At 40.8% G+C, this 20,563-nt stretch overlaps 1 protein-coding gene across 4 annotated transcripts in view; it reads left to right on the forward strand.

Moving 5' to 3' along the window:
• KANSL1L (KAT8 regulatory NSL complex subunit 1 like) overlaps window positions 1–20,563 on the forward strand; it is a 103,317-nt gene that overhangs the window by 23,588 nt on the left and 59,166 nt on the right. For all 4 annotated transcript variants that reach the window (XR_007768289.1, XR_007768291.1, XR_007768290.1 and 1 more), the window contains exons 3-5: window positions 5,617–5,758; window positions 10,009–10,206; window positions 13,114–13,235. Coding sequence is in view for 1 of the 4 variants with exons in the window: in XM_050916120.1 (XP_050772077.1) it covers window positions 5,617–5,758; window positions 10,009–10,206; window positions 13,114–13,235 (462 nt within the window). In the remaining 3 variants the exon portion in view is untranslated. The remainder of the gene's footprint in view (window positions 1–5,616; window positions 5,759–10,008; window positions 10,207–13,113; window positions 13,236–20,563) is intronic.

The following is a 20,563-nucleotide window of genomic DNA, read 5'->3' on the forward strand; positions in this document are numbered from 1 at the left end:
ACAGTTCTCATACTCTAGGGTAAAAGCAGCGATTCTGCCCTAAGTGGTGCGTTGGGATAGATGAGAAGACAGAAAATATCATGTTGCCTCTACATAAATCCATGGTATGCCCACATCTTGAATACTGTGTGCAGATGTGGTTGCCCCATCTCAAAAAAGATATATTGGAAGTGGGAAAGGTTCAGAAAAGGGCAACTAAAATTATTAGGGGTATGGAACGGTTGCCATATGAGGAGAGATTAATAAGACTGGGACTTTTCAACTTGGAAAAGAGATGACTAAGAGGGGATATGACAGAGATCTATAAAATCATGACTGGTGTGGAGAAAGTAAATCAAGAAGTCTTATTACTCCTTCTCATAACACAAGAACTAGGCGCCACCAAATGAAATTAATAGGCAGCAGGTTTAAAACAAACAAACAGGAAATATTTTTTCACACAATGCAAGTAAACCTGTTGAACGCCTTGCCAGAGGATGTTGTGAAGGCCAAGACTATAAGAGGGTTCAAAAAAGAATTAGATATATTCATGGAGGCTATTAACCAGGATGGGCAGTGATGATGTCCCTAGCCTCTGTTTGCCAGAAGCTGGGATGGATCACTTGATGATTACCTGTTCTGTTAATTCCTTCTGGGGCACCTGGCATTGGCTGCTGTTGGAAGACAGGTTGATGGGCTAGATGGACCTTTGCTCTGAGCTAGTATGGCTGTTCTTATGTTGGCTTAATCATTTTAACACATTTTAAAAATATAATTTACTCTGTGTTTCAGTCTTGGCAACAGTAATGTTTCACCTTTGTAGCACACTGACAAGTGGTGAATCCTGAAAATGTAGCATTGCTAATGGTCTGGGGTTGTACAGAGGAAAACACACTTGGTATTAGTATGTGAGTATAGGGCCAAATTCTCATTGCCAGCCCAGAAACTGAGTAAACACACTTTGTAGTGAGGACATATATAGAAAGCATCCATGTCCTTTCTTGTCCCTTTCCCAGTGTAGAGCTAGAGTGTGGGGCTTCCACTCTGTAACATCTACTATGATCTACTGGTTTATAGCAGCAGGTTCATACCCCTTCATAGAGCTTTGTTCTGTGGATCTGTATAGTTATTGATCCCACTGGCCCTACCTTGAGAGAGCTTCTCCCTGCTCATGCACATGTACAGTCACAGGGCAGAGTTCGGAGGTAGGCATAGGAGTGCAGAGTCCCTCTGCATGGTCTTATTACAGCCTCCCTTCCCTGTAGTTTCACTGTAAGTATGATCCTCTAGTTGCCCTTTTATTGGGATGACTTAATTTATTAGCTGTATCCTATACAGAATGATCTAGTACTCTGTCCTCACTATTATTTTATCCCATTCCCCTTTACACAAAAGGAATACCTGGATAAATTGTGTGTGTTCTACTTGTATCCATCATAAGTAGGCTTCACAGAATTCAATGTATGTTTTTTTATCATTTCAGTGGATATCAGTGTTTATTTTTAAGCATTGTTTCTATTTTTATCAATTTCAGTTTTCACAGTTGGGCAAAATTATGTCTCTTAAGCTTTTTTTTTCCGCTCTTAAATTTTCATCGTTGTGGCAATCCTGATACCCAGGCCTGATCTACACTACGCGTTTAAACCGAATTTAGCAACGGTAAACCGATTTAACCCTGCACCCATCCATACTACGAGGCCCTTTATATCGATATAAAGGGCTCTTTAAACTGGTTTCTATACTCCTCCCCGATGAGAGGAGTAGCGCTGAAATCGGTATTGCCATGTCGGATTAGGATTAGTGTGGCCGCAAATCGACGGTATTGGCCTCCGGGCGGTATCCCACAGTGCACCATTGTGACCGCTCTGGAAAGCAATCTGAATTCGTCTGCACTGGCCAGGTAGACAGGAAAAGCCCCGTGAACTTTTGAATATCATTTCCTGTTTGCCCAGCGTGGAGCTCTGATCAGCATGGGTGGTGGTGCAGTCCTAAATCCAAAAAGAGCTCCATCATGGACCGTACGGGAGATACTGGATCTGATCGCTGTATGGGGAGACAAATCTGTTCTATCAGAGCTCCGTTACAGAAGACAAAATGACAAAGCATTTGAAAAAATCTCCAGGCTATGATAGAGTCCACAGCACAGTGCTGTGTGACAAGCGTAACGGAAAGCCAAAGAATCAAATGGACGCTCATGGAGGGAGGGAGGGGGTACCGAGGACTCCAGCTATCCCACAGTCGCCGCAGTCTCAGAAAAGCATTTGCATTCTTGGCTGAGCTCCCAATGCATGAAGGGTCAAAAACATTTTCCCAGGTGTTTCAGGGTATATGTCGTCAATTTACACCTCCCCCCGTCCCCGAAAGAAAAGGGTAAAAAAAAGTTTCTCGCCTTTTTCAATGTCACCCTGTGTCTACTGCATGCTGCTGGTAGACAGGGTGCTGCAGTGCTGAACATCAGCATCCCCTTCCCAATGGCAGACGTACAATATGACTGATATCCGTCTTCATCATCGGCCCGTGAGTGCTCCTGGCTGGCCTCGGTGAGGTCTGCTGTGGGTTCCTGGGTAAAAATGGGAATGACTCCCAGTCATCCCCAGCAGATGGTACAGAACGGCTGGTAACCGTCTTCATCATAGCATCTGGAGTCTGAGCTCTATCAGTCCCCCCCCTTTCACATCTAAAGAAAAGATTCGGTACTGCCTGGACTATCATAGCAGCTGGAGGCTTCCTCCCCCTCATTTTATCTCACCAAAAACTCAGTGTTTCTTATTCCTGCATTCTTTATTACTTCATCACACAAATTGGGGGACGCTGCCACAGTAGCCCAGGAGGGTTTGGGGAGGAGGGAAGCAACGAGTGGGTTTGTTGCAGGGACACCCCCTAGAATGGCATGGAACTCATCATTTCTGTGGGATCTCTGGGGCTCTGAAACGGAGCGACTGTGCTCTCTGGTTCTCTAGTACACTTGCCCCATATTCTAGACAGGACTGACTCTATATTTTTAGACAAAACATATAGAAGGGAATGACCAGGGGAGTCATTCTCTTTTTTGTCCATGTGCCCCTGGCCAACCTCAGCGAGGCCAGCCAGGAGGACCCAGGACAGCAGCAGACGGTACAGAACGACTGATAACCGTCATCTCATCGCCAATTTACAATGGCATGGCAGACGGTGCAATAGGGATGGTAACCGTCTGCTACCTTGCAAAGGCAAGTGAATGCTGCTGTGTAGCACTGCAGTACTGTCTCTGTCAGCAACATCCAGTACACATACGGTGACAGTGATAAAAGGCAAAATGGGCTCCATGGTTGCCATGCTATGGCATCTGCCAGGGCAATCCAGGGAAAAAGGGCGCGAAATGATCTCCTCCGTGAAAGCAACGGTAGACAGGATTGAGTGACAACGTTTATCCGGAATCACCCGCGACACTGTTTTTGCCTTGGGATCTCAACCCAGAATTCCAATGGGCGGGGGAGACTGCAGGAACTATGGGAAATCTAAAGGATAGCTAATCACAGTGCAACGCTCCGGAAATCGATGCTAGCCTCGGTACATGGACACGCACCGCCGAATTTATGTGCTTAGTGTGGCTGCGTGCACTCGACTTTATACAATCTGTTTTACAAAACTGGTTTATGTAAAATAGGAATAATCCCGTTGTGTAGACATACCCCCAGTGGCCTATTCTAACCACTGGAAACGCTTCCTTACAGGGTGACCTAAGGGCATATATATTATAGTCTAATTTAAAAGTGTTATGAAAATTTTAAATGAATACAGTGTATGCTCACAGTTAAACTATTCTAAGGCCAAAGTCTGCTCTCAGATGTATGCATGCACCTCACATTGACTTTAGAGGGAATGATAAATATATACTTGATAGCAGAAGTGGCTGCGAATACAGTTAGTCCAAGATCTGATACTGCAAATAATAACAATAACATGCTTTTTTTTTCTTGCATGTGAAAGATAAGGGCACAAATACTCCAATACTGATGATAACCTGTTTCTATCAAATAATGTATTTCATAGTTTAACAAGCTCTTTCTTTATTCATTGTGGTTTGGTATCTGAGCATGGATATCTTTACTGGCACGCTGACTTCATACCATATAAGTGACATAAGACTAACTCTGGCTTATTCTTCCTCTTTTCAGCTATGTAGGCACTTTCTCTTTTGTGTTTAGTGTTGTTGATCTTGGTAAAGAGGGTTTTTCCAAGTTCTGTAACCTAAACAGGATTTGAATCAGACAGTGTCTCACCTTGACAGTACAAACAGGTTACAGATCTTCAGTACACAGGCTGGAATTCTCCTCCAGCCCAGATCACCTCCCCAGTTCAAAGTCTTTGTCCTCGAAACATGTTTCCAGGTTTGAGTTTTGGGGGGAGTGAGGCCAAGTGGTGATGTTTCTTCCTATCTTTTATAGTTTCTTCCAGGTTCCTGGAAAGAATCTTTGCTGGGTCAAGCAGCCTCCATTGTCTATGTGCTATCACTGAGAAGTCTCCATATATAGTTCCTGGGATAGTCCTGGGGAGTGTGGATTCTCTTTAGTGGACTATCAGGATATCTTGCTCCTCCATTGTTATACCTAAAAGGCTGGTTTTGGGTGTTCACAACCTTCCAACATATTTACACACACACACACGTCATAACTTCACATACAATGATAGCATAGCACATACAATCCAATAGGATATTAATGTTCAGCAGATGTAAAATGATACATCACAAGGCATACTTTGTACAAAACATATAATTATATGACAGTGATGCATATGGGGATTCCAGGGTGTTGCTTTGAGGCACAGAGTGCCACAGAAATTACGTGTTGAAATACTGTTTTTTGTGACCCTGTGATTCAAATATATTTGAATGTTAAAATAACTCTTTGAGGGGTGAAGTACCATATGTGATCTATTTACTTAATAGGCACATTGACAAAAATTCATTGACACCAGGGATGAACTTGGCTTAATAATATCAAGAGGTCTATTTAGAACTCTAGTAGTCATTACATAAAATAAACAGATTCATATCACATTGTACAAGTAGGTAATTTAACAGTCCTGGAGAGGAATTTTTTTAAAATCTAACACTTGAATCTCACAAATCTGTAATTGTGCTCATAAAATTGGTTAAAAAAATAAAATAAACCTAACCTACTGTACAGTTACAGCTTTGAGTAGCATGACATATATAATTTCTAACTGTTGAGTCGTGCCTTATTAGAATAGAATTGTCAGTGAGATGACATCCATGGAGGCTTGTGGAAGTCATCAGTATGACTTGATAGAAATAGAAGTCTTTTGGGTTTTGCTAGTAGATGTATTGGAATTCTTTTAAAATCTTTAACTGATCTAGTTTAATAGATACTCTTGCTTTTGGCTTTGGAATATATGAGAAAAACAGCTTTTTATAGGAAAGTTGCAATATCTATTGCATGATGAATATAACATTGGTTGCAAGAAACTTGTACCAGTTCTTAATTAAGGAAATGAGATGTTGATGTTGTATTGCGTTAACCTAATTAGATGTCCTCTGAAGGCAAGTGAGATGCTTGCAGCAGCTGAAAGTGCATTTGTTAAAATGTGCTTGTCTATATTCTTGGACTAACCAGTATTTCATCTTCTTCACAGCAACTGTAGTTCTGAATGGAAGTGGCTTGTAGACCGAGCTAAAGTTGGCTGCCGTTGGACATGGCTTCAAGCCCAGATTTCGGAGCTAGAATATAAAATCCAACAATTAACTGATCTTCACAGGCAGATACGTGCCACCAAGGTATTGTCTCTGTGCTCATGAGTGGGCTCTTCAAATAATCCGTGGACAGTGTCTCCAGTAATCTTTCTTTTTCTTTTTTTTAACAATTCTGGTATCCAAGCGAAGAATTACAAAGGTTAATGAGAGGATGTCAGAAACAAGTAGTATGGTGATCTAGAGGGCATGAGCACAGGGTTGGGAGTCAGGACTCCTGAGTTCCAATCTCTGCTCTGTCACTGATCCACTGTGGCTTTAGCAAAGTGACTTTAGTTTCCCTATCCATAAAAAAGAAACAATAATTTTTTGTGCCTACTATATAAAAATATTTTGAGGACTAATAAGTTAGTTTGTACAGTACAGTGCTTTGAATATGTCAAATGCTAATTATAATTAAAATTACAGCATGATATCAACTGTTTTGTTTGCACAGGTTTAAAATAAAAAGTAAGGAAGTCAAGATTGCTAAACTCTGATAATATTTTAGGAATGTTATGCTAAATCACACTATTCTTAGCACTTCAGTTCTGTAGGCCAGCCAACTCATTCCCTGCATAGGAAGCCAAAAACTCTGCAAGTTCCTGCTCACTAATTGTTCCTGTTGTAGTGGTGATGGTAGAAATGGTTTCTAGGGCTTGCCTTGCCTCTCTCCCTCTGTGGAACTCTCAAGGAGGTCCACCCATGGAACTCTTGAAATCCATGTAGTGCCTATATGAATGTCCTCTGTCTCTGCACTCCTTCACACTCCACACCTGTCAGTATGACTGACTGTGGGAGTTGGACAGAAATATGCAATGTGGCAGTGACTAAGAACCAGTATTCTTAGTTATGTGTTTCCTTAGTGGTAGGAGGTATGGTGCCATGTGTCCCATCCCCATCCTTTCTGAGAGGATAATGTTGCAGAAGTGATACTTCCTCCCTCACATCTGGGTTGGTCTCCTCAGATTGGAATGTCTCTCTGCTTCTGCAAGTGGAGGAGATGACTTGGCTCTATATTTTTAATCACATACTTTTGCAGTTTTTCATCCCTTTATCAACATTGTTTTTCAGTCTTTGGCTTTGAATCACTTAGTGAATGTCGATATCTGTTTGCTTTTCCATTTAGATTGTTTATCCTGTTCAGATTTTTTAAATAATTTGGGATTTGATTTGTATAGTTTGAATATTGTGCCAAGGCAGTAGCTATGAAAAGGCTTGAAAGCTGATTGACAAACTCTTTCTTTTCAGTCTCCTGGCTGACAGGTAGTACACTTAGCGCACAAATTCTAATGCTGAATTTTTAATTCTAAATTTTAAGATTTGGGATTTTTAAAATATGAAACAAATGTGAGTTTACAGTGTTTTGGGTAGGTGAAACATCCTAGTTTGAACACTAAACTAGAGTGGGTATGGGGAAGATCCCACTTTGTTGGCATCCAGGGGTACCAGGCGAGAGCAAACCCTCTTCCCTACCCATAAGCATTCAGAGGAGGAAGAGCACGGCTCTAGGGAGCCGAGAGACTCTTCTCATTGGAAAACAGTCACCCAGAAAACATCAGTGGAAAACCAAAAACTGCTCTGTTGCCAAAAACTAAATGCTTTGGTTTTCACGTTCTTGGTTTTTTGGTTTTGGGGTTGGCTTTTTTTTTTTTTTTTTTTGACCAACAAAAATTTTTTTTTTTCCTTTTTATTGTATTTTTCTGTGGCAACTCTCTCACTTCCATTTTCCAGCCATTTCTGCTTATGGTCCCCCTGACTACAGGCCAGCCTCCTCTCCTTACCCTCCCGCCTTCTCTCTATTCCTCTTCCCCTTTCCTTGTTTCTCCTAACCCTCCCCCGTTAATGTCTCTTTTTTCTCTTCCTTTTTTAGTCTCTTGTTCCTGTTAACTCCTTTCCTTTCTTCTTTCCCCTTCCCGCCTCCAGTTGTGCAATATACTAATTTAAAAAAACTTCAATGAAAAACAATTTTTAAAAAGTGGACTTTTGCCTGCATCATGTGGCTTATGTGTTCTTTCCCTTTCTTCTACTCTTTTTGAATGTCGTGTTTAGATTGTAAATTCTTCAGGGCAGGGACTGTGTGTCTTCCTTTTTGTTTGTAGAGTATCTACTACAACTGAATCATGCTTTGTGCCTTTTTGAATACCACATAAAACAAGTAATAAATAAGCTACATACTAGAAAATCAAGGGAAGATTGCCATAGCAAATATCAAAGTAGGCTCGAACTACGTATTTTTCTCTTGTTCTAAAAGTCTTTTGTTGATGTGAATGGCAAAGAGACATGATTACCTTACAAAATACAATGAAGAGGATTTGAATTTTCTTTTTCATCTACCCCGAACCAAGGTCTCTGACTGTCAGCTTGCATTAGAGAGATTCAAGGCTGGCAGATCCTTCCTTTTGACCTAAGAGAAGGATTAGAAGAAACTGGATTTCCCTGGTCACAAGGCCTAGTTTTCAGCTGCTCTGACTGTATGGACCTCAAATTGTCATATGATAATGGTCAAGTACACTTATGTTTGGGATAAGTGTTAGTCACACCTGGACCATCTCCTGATAATTAGCACAGAGAAATGAGAGCCAGCTTGATGGAGGGCCTGTATGTCTGAAAACATTTCCATTGAGTGGACATGTAGGTCATGGGGTGAGGTATAGCTCAGTGGTTTGAGCATTGGCCTGCCAGGGTTGTGAGTTCAGTCCTTGAGGGGGCCATTTAGGGATCTGGGGCAAAAATCTGTCAGGGACAGTACTTGGTCCTGCTGTGACGGCAGGGGACTGGACTCGGTGACCTTCAAGGTCCCTTCCAGTTCTATGAGATATATCTTCATATAATTACCACACCTAGGTTCACTGCAGCAGTTCTTCAGTTTTTTACTTTGCTCTTGGGTGCACAACTTGCTGTTTAGTTTGAACAATGGAGAGATTCAAGAAGACAAGGGCATCTCCATGTTGCTTATGTCCCTCCCAGTTTTCCATCTAAAAAATAATCCATATTCTAGATTCCAGGGCTAGTTGCCACTGAGGAATCACAAACATGGAAGCATCACAGGAGTTTCAGCAAAGGCAGAGACCATATTCCTATTGAGTATTAGAAGTTATAGAAGCTTCTTGATTGAGTTCCACACCATACCATTCCTCCTTCCTCCATAACTTTTAAGTGAGTGCACTGCTTAGAAACCAAAACAAGAGAAGATGAAGTGGGAAGATCCCATTCTTTCATCACTGAATAGTAGCTCTGATTTATATTTGGATAACTCTAAGTACCAGATTTACGCTCCCAGCTAGTGCCACCAAATTCCAAGTTTCTGTACACTTTGCTAAATGGAGAAAAAGCACGTAAGTTCAGGCAAATGGCAGTTTAGCATGACCAGTTGAGGAAATAGGTTTGGTTGTCTCAAAGCTCTGTTTTGGTTTTTGTTTTATTTTACTGTGTGCTATAGTGTTTCTGACTTTGCAGTTTCTTATGTTAGGAAACTGATTTGAATGCTTTTGACACTTTATTTTTGTAATATTTCTTGTAGAGAACAAAGTAAAGTGTATTTTTTTTTAAAACATCTGGTGTTCATTACTATGAAAGGCGATATTTATCTTTTTAAACTATTTATACTCCAGATGAGATACTGCAAAAATACATTGAGGCTGATATCTTATTCCTGCAGATGGCCTTGAAGAACAATGGGATTCATAGGAAAATACTTTACATAGGGTTGTTGCCTCCATAAATACGAAACCAAGAAAATACATAACTCCAAAAAAACAATTTTATCTTGAATTATGATGAAAGGCTGTTTGTGGTGTTTCATGCTTTGATGAATTAGGGAGAGAAACCTTGACATTTTGCGTGGGTGGCAGCAGTGGCGGGGATGGGAGGGAGGGAACATTTTAAGGACTTTCAGAATAAAGCTCTGAGCTGTAAAGATGTTAACTAACTTGGAAATCAAAGGCTGGATTCTTTTTTCTACAAAGAGGAAATCATCGTAAAACATCAGGCAAAGGATCACATACTTGATATAATCAAGTATGGATTTCTAATTTGAATTTTGGCACAGGCTCTGAAACAGTCCTATGACACTTTGTAGGTTTAGTGCTGCTAAGGAAAGAAATGAATGTTACAGCTTTACTATCGCTTAAATGCATTAAGTATTATTTACATATTGTGTGTACTGGGCATACTCAAAACTGTTCCAAAGAGTTGCTGTGGGCTTAAGAGGTATGTTCCAGGTTGACTGCCACTTGAAAATGATTTAGGATGGTTAATTTGTTGTCCACCAACTGTTTTCAATTGCTGTTGTCTAGGGGATGGTGATCTTAGAAGAATTCCCACTTCCCAAAGACGTTTTGAAGAAGCAAACACAATTGACAAACCCAGAAGCTTTATTAAACACCACAGGGAATTCTCAAGCTACCTTTGAGAGACAGGATTTTTTGCCGGAACACGATTTTGAAATGTCACCAAGCAGCCCTACTTTACTTCTACGAAACATAGAAAAACAGGTAAAGTAAAATAAGAACTGAGTTGTCAAATGGAGCCAAGTGACCTATTACAGAATTAGGGCAAGCTACACAGTATTTATTCACAGAACCGTAAAGATATTTCACATTCCTAACAGTGGTTGCTGATGAATTTAAGATCTTAAATAAATAAATTGTTCACTAGGTTTACGAATTAACTTTTCATTACTAAAATGTCTATAATTCTGTTTTGATTTAATCAAAGTGGCCATCTCTTGCTTCAGAGAAATAAACAGCTCTAACAGTTTCCCATATATCTTCTTGTCCTTAACAATTTAGTTTAGTGCATTTTTGCTACTGTTTTCTCATTTCACAAAATTGTAGTCCTGTAAGTGAGTGCAACTTTTCTGTGAAAGTATGTTATATTTTAAAAATAAAAACACCTTTGTTCACCTTCTCTCCCTAAGAGCCAATTCTGTGAAAAGTTACATCTCTGTAACCCCACTAACTTCTGTGGCATAGGCATTGCTGAGAACACAATTTTGATGCATAGTGTCCCAAATATTAATTTCCAAGTTGGATTCTAGGAAATATGCTGTAGACGCTAGAAGGTTTTTCTTTCCCTACAAAGTATGCAATTAAAGATAAAGATATAAGGGGAACATGTTGGTGAACCAACTATAGGAAACTTGTTAGGATAATGTGGAGTAAAACTTGCCTTTTTATTATATCAAACAAAGAAAATATAAGATTGATCATACATTTAGATACATCACTGGGAAATCTAGTAAACTTTTTAAAAGTCAGCTTAAACATAGTTTCAGGTACTACATCTGCTCCATACTGCCCCTGCCAAGTGTTTGTTACTTTATGATAACATTTTCCTATTTTTAAAATGTTTCCTCTGAAAGATGTTTTACTGTGAAAGAGGAAACAATAAAACACAAAGTAAAGTGGAGGGTATTTTTTAGAATGTACCTTCTTAACCTGCTTACTTGGAGCATTCAACATGCAGTTCTTTGCAAAACACCTTTAAAGCAATTAAAGTTAAAGTAACACTTGAGGTTTTTTGAGGTGCCAAAAGACAGCTTTAAAAGTGTGCTGTCATCTGAAAAATGACTGAAATTATGGTCTTCCTTATTTATTGACTTGCAAATTCCGTGTTAGATTTGCTCACATTATAAATAAAAAGAGAGTTTATCTAACTGCCAGCCCTGTAAATCAACTTACATCCGGAGACAAGCTTGTGGGGGTTTTTTTCTTTCACATATCACCAACAATAAAGATGCTGTAGGTCAGGGGTGGGCAAACTTTTTGGCCCGAGGGCCACATTGGGGTTGCAAAATGGTGTTGAGGACCGGGTAGAGAAGGCTGTGCCTCCCCATACAGCCTGCCCCTGCCCCCTATCCACCCCCTTTCACTTCCTGCCTCCTGACTGCCCCCCTCAGAACTCCCAACCCATCCAACCCCCCCATACACAAATTCCTTGTTCCCTAACCGCCCTTCCCCCTCAACCCCATCCAACCATCCTGCTCCCAGTTTCCTTACTGCCCCCCTGACCCCTATCCACATCCCCACCCCCGACAGGCCCCCTGGGACTCTCACCCACTATCCAACCGCCCCCTTCTGTGACCTCCCCCATCTGCCTCCTGGGATCCTGCACCCTATCCAACCTCCCCTGTCCCTTGACTGCCCCCTCCAGGGACTCCCTGCCCCTAACCACCCCACTGGGACCCCACCCCCTCTCCAACCCCCTCCACCCAGCCCCTTTCAGAATGTGGCCCTGTGAACATGGGCAGAGGACTCAGGAGGAGCAGGGACAGCCGCACAGCCAGAGAGAAGTGGCAGTTTCCTCTTTAAAGTGACACTTCTCTGGCCAGCTGTGCGGCCGCCTGGTGCTCCTCCTGAGTTCTTCTTCCTGTGTTTGCAGTGCTCCTGCTGCCCGCACCTCCCGCCTGCTCCCCTGAGGCTGTGGGTGAGCCTCCCTCCCTGCTCTCCCCTGCAGGCTAAATTTAAAGTCAGAGTAACTATTAAGGTTTGACATTTAAAACACAAAAACATTGTGAAATGTTATCTGGACTCTGTCCACAATTCATCACTTTACAAGAAGAAGGAATTCTTAATCTTAAAGAATTAACTGCATCTATGTGTCACACAAATCCTGAAGTCAAGATTTTTTATATGGGGTGTTGCAGTGTAGTTTTGAACGTGCTGTTAAGTAAGAATAAAGGTATGGATTTATATCCGTTCTAGCATCCTTTTGTTTCCATTAGCTCTGACTGTACCTAAACTGATCACTATTCTACTTCGTTTCAACCAAAGTAAGCAACTAAGAGGATTCTTTAAATGACCAAACAATTTTGTTTTATCAACCAACAGAACATACAATAAAAAGTAGGTAGCCAGTTTTTTGTTCTCTTCAGTCAATCTTGAAGCCCAGTTCAAAAGTCATGAACTGCAACTGTATCATCCAGGGCTTTGGAGTGGAGCCCGGAGCTGAAGCGTGGAGCAGCTCTGGAGCTGCAGGTTTTTGCCTGGAGCTGGAGCAGAGCCGGAGCACAGCTTCATAGCCCTGGTACCATCAGCTGCAAAGTTTCTTCTGCCATTATTAATCATAATTATCATTATGTAAGTTAAAATGTGTTCTGCGAGTTACTTAAAAGTTCATGTTCAAGGGTTTTTTTTCTTAAATAAATTGCTATAAAAATATCTAAACTCTGTCCTTGGCAGTGGTTCAACAAGAGTCTAACAAACATAATGTATTGTTTTTTAAAGTTCAAAATAGGACTTGTGAAGTAACAAATGTAGCTTTTTTGATATGTACAGAGATCTTGTGTTTACTTGTTCGTCATGGAGAAAACTAGATCAAGAATACTAAATGGGGGTGCGGGGACACATTTTAGATTGATGCTTGGTGTGAATGAAAAGTTCGGCTACTGTGTTTTTCAGAGTGCTCAGCTGAGTGAAATCATCAATAATCTGATTGCTCCACTCAATCTATCCCCCACATCCTCTCCTCTCTCTTCCAAGTCCTGTAAGCAGAAACAACTGATCAATGGCATATCTCTCAGGTAGGTGACAGTGTGGTGTAATTTTCGTTTCTTGAGGACAGGCTAGTACTGTAACCTCAGCAGGTTTTTTTTGTAATGTTAAGTCAGTTGAAACTAGTAATTTTACAGTAATATGAAAAAGAGAAAGTTTGCTTCTAAACTTAATTAAAGGTAGCAGCTTTGCATTTGACATTTAAAATATTTTATCAGTTTTGTTCCTGAGGTTGCCATAAATTCCACAAGCTATTACACACATGTGAAATCTTCGTATGACAAACACAGCTGTGAAGTGGGGTAAAAAAAACGCAGTAGGTAAGATCATTCATCATTGCAAACTTAAAATTTGTATTTATTGTGCCAGAATGAATTCTTCTGATGACAGTGATGTCCCGTATATACTCTCATAAGCCAAATATTTTTTGGTAAAAAAGTGACGCATCAAAGAGCAGGGGTTGGCTTATATTTTAAACTCTATGGCAGGGATCGGTAACCTTTAGAACATGGCTTGCCAGGGTAAGCACCCTGGTGAGCCGGGCTGGCTTGTTTACCTGCCGCGTCTGCAGGTTTGGCCAATTGCAGCTCCCATGGGGCACAGTTCACGGCTTCAGGCCAATAGGGGTGGTGGGAAGCGGCCTGGGCCGAGGGATGTTTGGCCGCGGTTTGCCATTTCCAGCCACAGTGAGCTGAGGGGCATCATGCCTGCAGATGCTCTAAGTAAACAAAATGTCCCGACCCACCAATGGCTTACCCTAACAGGCTGGGAGTCAAAGTTTTCCAACCCCTGAAATATATGGTCGGCTTATGAAAGGGTCATATGATTTTTGCTATTATTACTTATCCATCTTGGGGGGTCAGCTTATAAACAAATGGGCTAATAAACGAGTATATACGGTAATTGATTAGACTTTGGAGTATGTTGTCTGGAATAGTCCTGTTTTATGTGATGACTTTCTTTTTTTAACAATGAAAACACTTCTTTAATAAGAAAAAAACATTAAGGTATCATAATCGTATATTGCAAACATTCAGTGATTGATTTACTTTCCTGCATGATTATAGCATATTACTTTGTAAAATGAATAGCAGAAAAACGTTGGTCAATGATGTCATTTTGCACTTGTTTACAAGTTGCATCTTTCAAGATGCAAGATCTTACAAGTTGCATCTAAAATACTATACTAATAAACATTAGCTTCAGAACAAAATTGAGGTAAGTACCATCTTTATTTTGCAAAAAATGTAAGCACAGAGGTTGTGTGAGCTTGAAAGATTAGTAGTCTGCTTTTGCTGAGCTGCTGAATACCCACAGCTGCTGTTGAGATCAGTGGGAGAAGAGAATACTTGCCATCTGTGGAGAATCAGGCCCCTTGTGACTCCCCTAAAGTCACAGGGGGTGTTTATGGCAAAGTTTGGAGCAAAAGAGGTTTCCGGACTCCTTATCCTGTGCCTTAACCATAATATTGTGATTTCAGAAGTTATCTTTGATTTGTTTAACCAAATTTATTTATAGAAATATTTTTGGAACTATCTTTTTAGAATGAGATGTGTCCAATTTTAAACTATACTTGTGGGGGGGAGGAGAAATTCCTTGCCTTCTGCTGTACGCTACTCTTTTAGTATAGTCTTGCTGTCATGTCTTAGCCTAAAAGATGTAAATTTGGGGCAGGGGGGCACTGTTGTGTACTTGCTATAGGGTTTCTAGGTTTTTGATGGTTTGCAAGTAATGTAAGAAACTTTCAACATGTTTAACTGAGGTTTGAAATAGAAAGTGGAAACAGGAAATATTGTGGAAAGTGATACATAGCAGAAGAGGGAATTTGGTTTATTTGTGCTGTCTGATTTTTAGTAGATCTGTGTTAAGGGGTTGGTTTTTCTTGTATTTGTCGGAGGCACATAGAGTGTTCAGACAAGTGTCTCTTGTTTTATCAATCTAAATAAATGAATCACTGACACAGAAGATTTGAGATATTTTTCAAAACAGTGAGTCCTTTTTTCACCGCCTTCCAACTGTGTGTAATAGCTATCATCCGTGGGGCATGGAGGCAGGCATTGTGTTCTGGAGAAGCATTTACTACTTGTCAGAGGAAAAGGGTGGAATAAGAGAGCTGCAAAGCAGTGAAATACTGCTAGTATAAAGCAGTCCATACAAACTAAATTGAACACATTAAAAAGCAAACATTGGAGCTTCTGAATTCCTGTCTCCTACCCAAGCCACTTATGTTGGTCAGATTGACTTTTAATTCACTGGGGGCAAAATGTTCTGCCTTGAATCAAGGCTTTCGCCAGTGCACAGAGTGGTAACCCCTGTGAGCTCCCTTGACTGCAGGAGGGTTTGGTTGGTAGGTCCACCTAGGGTGTGTCTACATTGCAGCTGGGAGCGAGCTGCCCAGCCCAGGTAGACAGACTCACTCTAGTAGTGTGACCATTGTGGTCCAGGCTGGATCTCAAGTCTGTCTACCTGGGCTGGAAGGATCGCTCCTCTAACGTTTTGATTCAGTGGCCCCATTCTCCCTCCATTCTCCCCATTATGGTACATAGGCAGCATTTGCAGAATGGTGGTGGTTGCAAACCCTCTATATAGCTTCCCTGTATCCTTCCTTCCCATTAGAACAAAACCTTACTGTTTAACTATGAACAAAGCTATCTGTGTCTGAAGAGAGGGTAAGATTTGCCCTGTGAGTTGTACCCAGCTCATTAACATTAAAGAGGTAACCTTGCTGAGGAAAACCTTGCATGAGAATGAGCCTTGTTTTTGGTGTATTCCAGCTTTGCTTAATGCAGCTCCCGACGACATATCCTTTTGCCAGCAGGTGGAAAGAGTAAACAAAGAGAAATTCATTGTAACCTCCTCCTGTAAATGAAGTTGTGAGGACTGAGCGCACACACTCTTGACAGATCCCCACTGTTGGGAGCATGCATCTTAACTCCTTTTTGTCTAGCAAACAATGACAGTTGGGTTTGCACATGTGGCATGCACCCCTCCATGGATCCAAACTGGGAAAAGGTATATAAAGGATCTAGTCTCCAACTGCTCTCAATTCTTTTTTCTGGCAGTTAGCACTGGAGTCTCTGCATGGTTATTCATCCTGACTGCACTACAGACAACCCATTTTTCTAAATGCTTCTATTTATTTGATAGGTTATAGTTAAACAACATTTAAAATTGATTAGTAGGTTGGTGCTTGGCTTAAGACAGCTAGGTCTGTGTCAGTCATTGCACAGTTCCAGATTGGTGTTTGTCCGTGTAATGTGCGGTTCTCATCTGGATATCATCCATTTCCTGTTCTAGAGTAGTCATTGTCCATTCTATTACTTCTTGTTTTGTGGTGTCCTACAATATTTTGAGGCAGATGGTGTGCATCATGAGAAAATGTCTAGACCAGGGGTAGGCAACCTATGGCACGTGTGCCAAAGGTGGCACGCGAGCTGATTTTCAGTGGCACTCACACTGCCCGGGTCCTGGCCACCAGTCCAGGGAGCTTTGCATTTTAGTTTAATTTTAAATGAAGCTTCCTAAACATTTTAAAAACTTTATTTACTTTACATACAACAATTGTTTAGTTATATATTATAGACTTAGAGAAAGAGACCTTCTAAAAACATTAACATGTATTACCAGCATGTGAAACCTTACATTAGAGTGAGTAAATGAAGACTCGGCACACTACTTCTGAAAGGTTGCTGATCCCTGGTCTAGATGGACCAGCACACCAAATGCCTTCAGAGCCTGAGGGGGAGGAAAAATCTAAAGAACAGACACCATGATCTGATCCTTCATCAGATCTGAAGCATAGGAAGAAGTCAGATGACCTTTTATCTGCAAACAGACCCTCCTCAATCTTTCTCTCTTCCACCCTTAAGAAATGACAACATGGATCTGGGCAGTTGTCCAGTGCAAACGGATTCTTCATTTAGTCATTTCTCCAAGGCTTCTTCCCTTTGATTGATGACTCCAGAGAGTTTTCACTCTCATTATTTTCTAATCTCAAATTAAACTGAGTGAGTCCTCAAACTTTTTATTATAATGGAGAGCTCAGATCAAAATCATGTGGAAATTCAGGTTTTGTATGGTTAAGCTGACCGCTGTTACTCCTTCTATAAATTGTCAAGATTGATTCTAAACTCTTGACAGAAATATGTTCTGTCAGGGCTAAACGTAGGAAATACCTTGGATTCTGGGTAGACACACAATCCTTGTGCTTCAGTGTGGTCCTCAAGTCTTCATCAAATGCCTCATGGTGATCGTGGCCCATCTAAGATGCCTAGCGATACAGGTAACCACAAATCTCTTGTTTGTCAAGGCCCAGTCTCCTCAGTGAGTTTCTTCCTAAAAACATAAGAATAGCAATACTGGATCAGACCAATGGTGGTCCTAGCCCAATATCCTGTTTTCTGACAGTAGTCAATGCCAGATACTTCAGAGGGATTGAACGGAATAGAGACTTAGGACACCCAGAGCATGGGGTTGCATCCCTGACCATCTTGGCTATTCTCTATTAACTTTATCTAATTCTTTTTTTAACCCAGTTATACTTTTGGCCTTCACAGCGTCCCCTGGCAATGAGTTCCACAGGTTGACTTTGTGTTGTGGGAAGTAGTACTTCCTTTATGTTTTGTTTTAAACCTGCTGCCTGTTAATTTCATTGGGTGACCCCTGGTTCTTATGTTATACGAAAGGGTAAGTAACACTTTCTTCACACAATTCATGATTTTATGGACCTCGGTCATATCTCCCCTCAGTCATCTCTTTTCCAAGCTGAATAGTCCTAGTCTTTTTTAATCTCTCTTCATATGGAAGCTGTTCTATATCCCTAATCATTTATGTTGCCCTTCTCTGTATTTTTTCTAATTCTTTTTCAAGATGAGGTGACCAGAACTGCACACAGTATTCAAGGTGTTGGCGTACAGTGGGTTTATCTAGTGGCATTATGATATTGTTGTCTTATTATCTATCCCTTTCCTAATGGTGCCTGGCATAGGTTTTTTTGGCTGCTGCTACAAATTGAGCAGATGTTTTCATCTGCTATCCATAGTGACGCTGAGATCTCTTTCTTGAGTGGTAGTACGAGCAATGCCACAAAGCATTGTTTTTAACCCCGAAACAAAGGGCATAGTCTCCCAATGAAGTTGGGGTGGGCCCCAAGTGGGCCGATGGGGAACTAACTACACTAACGCTAATAACTAACTATACAAGAAAAACAAAGAGAAATAATGAACTGTGCAGGAACGGATGAGAACACTCTTGTAGACAAACTATGAGCACAGAGGAACAAGGACTCTGACTCTAACAATGCAGTGGTAAGAGGGAACCAAAGGGCCGCAACCCTGCACGTTCTCATATAACCTTGCCTGGAGCACGAGGTGACGTACTACACACATACAGGTCAATGGACACTGCTGCAGAAATCTTCCAGAGCATGGCGCAAATGCGCACCCATGATTGGAACACATATAGGGACCATCACTAAAAGAAGAATAGCTAATATAGACTCCTTTGTTTTGTATGTATAGTTGAGATTATGTTTTCCAACATGCATTACTTTACACTTATTAACATTGAATTTCATCTGCCATTTTGTTGCCTAGTCAGTTCTGTGAGATCCCTTGTAACTCGTAGCAGTCTGCTTTGGACTTAACTATCTTGAGTAATTTTGTATCGTCGGCAAACTTTGCCACCACAATGTTTTTTTCCCCTTTTTCCAGATTATTTATTAAATATGCTGAACAGCATTGGCCCCAATACAGATTCTTGGGGGACCCGGCTATTTAACTCTCTCCATTGTGAAAACTGAGCATTTATTCCTACTGTTTTGTTTCCTCTCTTTTTAACCAGTTACTGATCCATGAGAGGACCTTCCCTCTTATCCCATGACTCCTTACTTTGCTTAAGAGCCTATAGTGAGGGACCTTGTCAAAGACTTTTTGAAAGTCCACATACAGTATATGTACTGGAGCACCCTTATCCACATGTTTGTCGATCCCCTTAAGGAATCATAATGGCACTGAAGTAATTGCCAGGATCACCTCTGGAGCCTTCTTTAAAAATTGGTGTCACATTAGGCATCTGTTGTTTGTCTGGTACAGCAGCTGATTTAAGTGATAGGTACATACCAGTTCTAATCATTTCATATTTGAGTTCCTTCAGAACTTTTGGGTGAATACCATCTGTTCCTGGTGACTTACTACTGCTAAATTTAATTCCAAAACCTTCTCTATCTACACCTGAATCTGGGACAGTTCTCTGTATTTGTCATCTAAAAAAAATGGCTCCGGTGTGGGAATCTCCCTCAATCCTCTGCAGTGAAGACCAATGCACAAGAATTCATTTAGTTCCTCCACAGTGGCCTTTGCTTCCCTGAATGCTCCTTTAGCACCTTGACCATCCAGTGGCTGCATGGATTGTTTGGCATTCTTCCTGCTTCTGATCTTACGTTTGTGTTTGCTCTTTTAATTTTTTTTTGTCTTTTGCTAGCTGCTCTTCTAATTCTTGTTTGGCCTTTTTATACATTTATACTTGACTTCCCAGAATTTATGCACTTTTCTATTTTTCTAAGTAGGATTTGACTTTCAATTTTAAAAAGATACCTTTTTGTCTCTTAAAAAAAAAATAGTTAAACTCTGTTTAGCCATGGTGGCATTTGTTTGGTCCTCTAGGGATTTGTTTACACTCACTCACTCACTCTCTTTTAGTTTGCAGTTTGCAGGCATTTCAGGCTTGTGATTGTTCCTTTTAATTTCAGTTTAACTAGCCTCCTGATTTTTTTTTTTGTAGTTCCCCTTTTTGAAGTTAAATGCTCTGTTTAGCCATGGTGGCTTTTGTTTGGCCGTCCTAGGGGTTTGTTTTGTGTGTGTGTGTGTAATATATATATAAAATAATATTAAAATATACACACACACTCTCCTGCAGTCTCCTGAGGATGTTAAATTTAATTACGTTATGGTCGCTACAGTTGAGCAGTTCAGCTGTATTAACCTCTTGGACCAGATCCTGTAGTCCATTTAGGACTAACTCAAGAATCGCTTCTCCTTGTTGGGAGAATTTCCAATTCATTTTGCACAGAACTTTTCCTTCACTAAGACAGAGACTAACTTTCGTAGGAGCAGCTGTCAACTTTAGCATGTTGGCTGCTTTCTTACCAGGAGAGAGACATTCAAAAATACATAGCTTCAAAAAAGGCATGAAAATAACCTTTTGAGTCTTCTGGGCTTATGGCCTCCTGCACATACGTGAGTCTGTTTCTCTTACTGAGAATGTGGGCTCTGCAGTCCTGGCTAAGCATCAGTTTCAGAACAGGAAAAGGCAATCTACTAGCACTGCTGAAAGTGCCACAGCAAATTCAAGAATTCCA

Source organism: Gopherus flavomarginatus, chromosome 10 (assembly GCF_025201925.1).
Source record: "Gopherus flavomarginatus isolate rGopFla2 chromosome 10, rGopFla2.mat.asm, whole genome shotgun sequence".
Classification (NCBI taxonomy): domain Eukaryota; kingdom Metazoa; phylum Chordata; order Testudines; family Testudinidae; genus Gopherus; species Gopherus flavomarginatus.